Source organism: Hyposmocoma kahamanoa, unplaced genomic scaffold, assembly GCF_003589595.1.
Source record: "Hyposmocoma kahamanoa isolate Upper Pololo Valley unplaced genomic scaffold, ASM358959v1 81, whole genome shotgun sequence".
Taxonomy (NCBI): Eukaryota; Metazoa; Arthropoda; class Insecta; order Lepidoptera; family Cosmopterigidae; genus Hyposmocoma; species Hyposmocoma kahamanoa.
The window spans coordinates 8,025,415-8,031,658 of record NW_020654080.1 but is presented as its reverse complement, the minus strand read 5'-3'; the positions used below and the strand labels follow the sequence as shown (position 1 = coordinate 8,031,658).

At 39.1% G+C, this 6,244-nt stretch overlaps 1 protein-coding gene across 1 annotated transcript in view; it reads left to right on the top strand.

Annotated features, from left to right (window-relative positions):
* LOC113234131 (E3 ubiquitin-protein ligase MARCH6) overlaps positions 1-5,700 on the top strand; it is a 14,220-nt gene extending 8,520 nt beyond the window's left edge. Inside the window, exons 7-10 of the mRNA XM_026469394.1 lie at positions 283-464; positions 1,724-1,908; positions 2,668-2,857; positions 4,001-5,700. Of these exons, the coding sequence (XP_026325179.1) occupies positions 283-464; positions 1,724-1,908; positions 2,668-2,857; positions 4,001-4,114 (671 nt within the window). The 3' untranslated portion in view covers positions 4,115-5,700. The remainder of the gene's footprint in view (positions 1-282; positions 465-1,723; positions 1,909-2,667; positions 2,858-4,000) is intronic.
* The last annotated feature ends 544 nt before the right edge of the window (positions 5,701-6,244 follow it).

The window sequence follows — 6,244 nt, the reverse complement described above, 5'->3', positions numbered from 1 at the left end:
AGAACTTATTGCAATAAAACGGCAATTTCATACTTTAACCCCTAATACTTAACACAAAATTCTGGAATTGAGTTGACATGACTTGAACATGGCAAACCTCGTTACTTTAAAACTCGTTCTCGAATAAATCTGAGAAATACCTAAATTCACGTGTTTTGCTTATCACAGTGAATTCAGAACGCTCCCCTGTAAACTTGGCAATTTCGACATACGATACTTTTCGTAGGAGGGGTCGAATTTAGAGTTACGACTCATATACGACTCATTGTTCTGTGCCTGCAGGCATGTACGTGTGCTGGGCGCTAGGTCGCGGCGGCACGCTGGCGGCCAGCTGGGCGCGCGGGGGGCGCGGGGCGCTGCTGACTCGGCTGGCGATGTGGGCCCGTGTGGCCGCCCGCGCCGCACTGGCCGCCGCCGCGCTGCTCGGCCTCGTGCCCCTCATGTTCGGCCTGCTGCTCGAGCTGGTGAGCTCCTTTTTGTCATATCAAGTCACCGCACACAACAGATAATATCACTCAGTGCTTTAAACCCCAATGCTTTTTCAATGTACAAATTGAAAATTGGTATTGTTACTAGTAATTCTTGGACATCAGTGACTGACACATGTTTGTATTGATGAATCGAAAAGGGTTATAATACTTAGAAAAAGAGCCCCTTTCAAAACAATCAAAGTCATTCAAAATCTCTTCTGTTCAATCATCTGGCTAGAATAATGGTGTAGTTAACATCACGTTGGGGTTTACAATTCAGAATTTGAGCTGTCTTATCATAAGGTGCATAAAACTGACATTTAAATCTTAAATATATCGTGCTCCTGAGACATAAGTTGACAAGTCCCATGTCCCTGTAATTTCACGCATTACCCTTCAAAATGTGAGCATTACTGCTTGGCGGTAGAAATAGGTGAGTGAAATTAGATCTGATTGAGACAGCCAATAGCGCGCCCTTATTACAACTTTATCGCGCGCGTCGCGATTATCATGCGTAGCCATGCTACGGGAGAGGGTCAAATTACAAACACCTAAGAGTGCACTGCTACTGTGCTATTCTGAATCATAAAGTTGATAAATCTGATGTGCCTGTAGTGTCACTAGTTTTACGGTGCATACAGATCTGGCCAATGCGCCGTGAATGCGCTGCATGTGCGCTGCTCGCATACTGCACGCGCGTTGTATGTGCCGGTCCCGATTTCTTTCGTCCCATACAATGAAATGATCCCTTCATGAAACTGAGGCGATCAGCAATAATGTCTTTTGAGCAATATTGTCTTTAAATGTCTTTTGGGGTGTCATTGCGGTAAACAAAGAAATGTATTTTCTTTCTTCTTTCTTTTCTTTCAATAAAAAAAATTGATCAATTTCATTCATTTTTATGGACAACTCACGCTTAACCGAAAAATTGACCATGCCAAAATTGTTTTCACAATAAAGACTGAATGGTTCCTAAGACAGTTTCCTTGTATCTTGTATAATAATAATAATAATAATAATAATAATAACGCTCGCAATCAACATAGCCCCGCACTAGAGAAACCCTGAGTCGTTGGATTTCCCCATATTGTCCCATTAAAAAAACCACTATAATTTATAAATGAATAGTTATTGAGATATAATTATGAAATAACTTTTAGCAAGCCTTCTGTATCATCAAAAGTCTTATTGTGTAGTGTACAGTGACGTTTTTTAATCTGGTCATTCATTCGACCTGTTTTTTTCCTTGCCAGGTACTGGTAATCCCATTGAGGGTCCCATTGGAGCAGTCACCGGTGCTGTTCGTGTGGCAGGACTGGGCGTTAGGCGTGCTCTACACTAAGATCGTTTGCGCGCTTACTATGATGGGCCCCGATTGGCGCATGCGACGAGCCATCGAGAAGGCTTACCGTGACGGAATACGCGAAATGGACCTCAAGTACGTATATTTTTATGGTTCTAATTCTCGTTCCAAAAATCAATACTTATTGTTGAAACATTTTAAAACCGTGTAATTTTATAAACAAATAAAAAAGGTACAATCTTAATTCGTTATCCCCTATATTATTAAAATACCAATTAGAATGCTATCTTCAACTTAAATATTTGTACGCGTTCATCACAATTCAATTTATAAGTACTTTTGAGATTGCTTAAAACTGTTAGCAAAATAGAACGCGTGATTTTGCAAGATAAAACAAGCCGGTAAAAGGTTTTATCTATTGATTTTACCCTCCCCGGGATATGGGGTGGTGGTTGATTTGGGGAAGTTCGCAATATTTATTTGTAACGAATATTGTGAACTACCTTGATAGTCATATATTTGTGTAAAAATACTTCACTGGTTTATTATTATTATTGACACAAAGACCGAACAGATACAAACATAACTATAACTTTTTTAATAAAAAAAACCGATCTCAAAAGTTTGTGGAATTCTGTTAGCCAAGTTTCATTGAAATCACTTAACGGAAACTGGATGAAATTCCATAAACCGGATTCCAACCTTTCTATAAAAAAAAAGAATATCAGTTCATAATTTTAGGAATAGTTGCAAAACATTTGTGTGTAAAATACAGTCGAATTCAGTACTTTCATCCTCTGTATTCGAACTAGTGTCTGTATGCCTAACCGGGACGACGACTTGGAGAATGCTGGCCACTTATGCATAGTAGTACAACTTACTTTTCTGATGCAGGTTCATCCTCACCGAAGTGGCAGCCCCCATCGTGTGCTGGCTGGGGCTGGCGCTGGCGGTGCCATACGCGCTAGCACATTCGGTGGCGCCGCTGCTGGTGGCGTCCCACGCGCAGCGCAATCTGCTCGCTAGGCGCGTCTATCCCGCTCTGCTACTCATCACCGTCTTGACTGCGCTTGCCGTCTTCCAAGTTAGTCACGTGAATACAATTTAATCTTCAAACAAATAGTTTGTGCACAATGTGACGCATTCGGTCATCTGGAAAAGCCGTGGACGTGTTATCTCGCGACCGTTTCTCAGGGTTCGGACCGTTTCAGTCCGAATAATATTAAAAATTGACGTAATTGGGGACAGGCAGGTACACTATATTTATCTTAACTTTGCAACACAGTGGGTCGGATCAGCGATATTGACGACATTGGATTTTTTTTCACGATATCTCTTTATAAAAAAATGCCAATCGAGAGATCCTATTGTCCTAATTAAATATTGTCATATCACATTTTGCCATACATATAATAGTTTTGTAGGAAAAAAAATAAAATGTGTATTTTTTTGTATGTATATAGAAGATAGGTCTAATAATACGTCTGTAGTGATTCTAAGACTGGATCGACTAAGACTAACGATGTGGCACTGAAGGTACGGTTCCATGCAAAAAATACACATTTAATTTTTTCCTACTAAACTATTAGATTTATGGCAAAATGTGATATGACAATATTTAATTTGAACTATAGGATCTCCCGGTTGGCATTTTTTTAGAGAGATTCGACCGACTGCGTCGCAAAGTTAAGATAAATATAGTGTACCTGCCTGTCCCCAATTACGTAAATTTTTAACTTTCTTAAGTGATTTCCCGAATCCCGAAAATGTCCAGGACCTAAAATATTGTCGTAAGGCAGTCTCCATTTTCTGTCTTATGTTCTTCGGAAGTCTAGGTAAAAAACTCTACCTATTCCGATCCCTGCTCATGATGCGAATGAAGCTTCATACCGGACATTATCTTAATGTGGTCGAGTATTACCTATGTGGCAGTAATTGATACGGACAGATATCGGACGGAAAACGAGAGTACATGGTCTGATCCCAAAGTAAGTAACTAAAGCTCTTGTGTTATGGAAATCGGAATCAACGACGGCTCCACAAACACCCAGAACTGAGATAATATAGAAAATGAGCTTCTTCATTGACCCGTCTGAGGATCCAACCCAGGACATCAGAGATGGCGACACCATGAAAATCGATGTGCAAAGTACTCGACCACGAAGGTCGTCGAATTTCACCAATGTAGGTCTGTGTAGAAATACCAATTATTTGTATCTTGTTTCAGATCCGACAATTCCGTAAGCTGTACGAGCACATAAAGAACGACAAATACCTCGTGGGGCAACGACTCGTCAACTATGATCACCGACGGCAAAAGCAGGCTACGGTCACGAACTGATTCACCATACCGCCGCGGCGTGCGTGTGAGAGAGACGAATATACTTATCGCGGTCTGACCTCGAAATGCGATCTCTTTGTGATTTAAACAGATTGAGAATTGGACTCGTGAATAATTGTTTTGTTTTTACGACTTAACATTTTGTTTTTCTTTACTATCTATCGTTCTTAGCGAGTCTTATGAACTTTGTTTTTCTGACCAATACATATAGAGACACGCCAAATTATCTACGTACATTAAGACACTCGAAGTGTCACGATGAAATTGCAATTTTCAACGCAGTGTTAATGGCGTAAGCTACAATTCTCAACCAAGAATTTTGGCGGCACGTATAACTCGCCGTAACCCATTGTATGTATTTTACTGCTATGCATATATTCCCTAAGAAGGGCGTATTAAGCTATAGTCTAATATGCTTGTGCAATACTAATGAAAAGTCACTTTGTTTAAAAGTATACATAAGTAAAATAATAATAATTATAATAATGATATATCGATTATGAATATAAATTTTAGCAAAAACGATGACGTGTAATCAAATCGACAATCGAATAAATAATGTAAATAAAAACAACTTTCACAAAGCATACAGAACAGCCAATTATAGGTACACAACACAAACGTTATTATAATGTGAAATATTATCAGAGATGGGCAAGGGCCAGGGTTTTAACCCTGCGCTTTGTTAACGCCGGATTTTATTCGGGTTAAAACCCATTATCCCGAAATCGAGGACAAAAACTATTTACAAACGAAATATTTGTCAATCGAGTTTTGTACAAATGTAATGATATCAATATAAAATGTTTATTGCTTTGTCACCTATTTCACCTTTCTTTTGAATCAATTCGCTTGAAAATAGGATTAAAATCTATACAGAAATTCGTTATTGTACCGTTAAATCGTTTTTCATAAAAATCGAAACGTAATGTGCATCCCTACTAGTAAGTAAGACTCCAGAGGATGGCAAGGTGGTATAACAAGGGGTATTGTGTGGAGTTGCTAGTTTCGTCTAAAAAACATTTTTTACATCGAAATTTCTAATAAGTATGGAATTATAACAAATTAATAGTATAATGTATCCGCCCACGGGTTTTGGCAGAAATGGGTTAAAACCTTATGGGCGAAAATAGGCGAGTTGATTTGGTTTTAACCCATTGCCCATCTCTGTATATTATGATGTTTTAATCAGCGGCTACAATAAAAGGAATATTATTTTGAAAATAAGTTCTGACGCTTTATCTGAATAATATGTGAATGTGATGTTTTTCTATGTAATGAGGGTAGTAAACTTTATTTAGTGAAGATCAGTATCATAATATAATTAGACAAGTACGGTAACTTCATACAAACGGAGCAGCATGACTTATACGTGTGCGCGCCCGCTACGCGCTGTGAACGGCCGCACCCATTCGCATAATTTCGCGATTGCTCAGCACTAGTCGTCACACGCGCATTTCATTGTATACCTATTTCTGCTGTCAAGCAGTAATGTGAGCATTACTGCGTTCCAGTTATGAAGGTAAGGGTGCTGGTGAAATGGCACCTGAGACTTGTCTACTTTTGTCTCAGGGTGACGCGCGCAGAGGCAGTGCCCCTCAGATCTTTGTGATTTCACACTGAGTGCTACTGCAACTGTTATGGATAGGCGTGTCACTTACCACCAGGTGGGCCACTTGTTCGTCCCGTCACTTGGTCTCAAAAAAATCTGCGAATGGGTGCGACCATACACGGTGCGCGCTGGGCGCGCAGACGTACAAATCATACAGCTATGTTTATATGGAGTTACCATACTTGTCTGATTATACTATGTTAGTACAGAATGGAAATAGTTATTTATTTTTTTAAATTAAAATATGACATTCTTTTTATAAGTTTATTTTTCACAAATGCATCAATTTTTTAATGTTTTGCCGAATATAGGTTTGAATCCACCGGATATATCTTTGAATCCATCATTTCTGTAAACAAGCCACGAGTCCAACTCTTTTAACTATAGATTGAATTGGCTAGGTATACGTAACAGTACATTGTCATAAATCTGTTAATATATGTATATTTGTTATTTCTCGGCATTTTATTTTGTAGTACTGTCTGATTGAGTGAATAGTGTCTAACGGGGTGAATAGA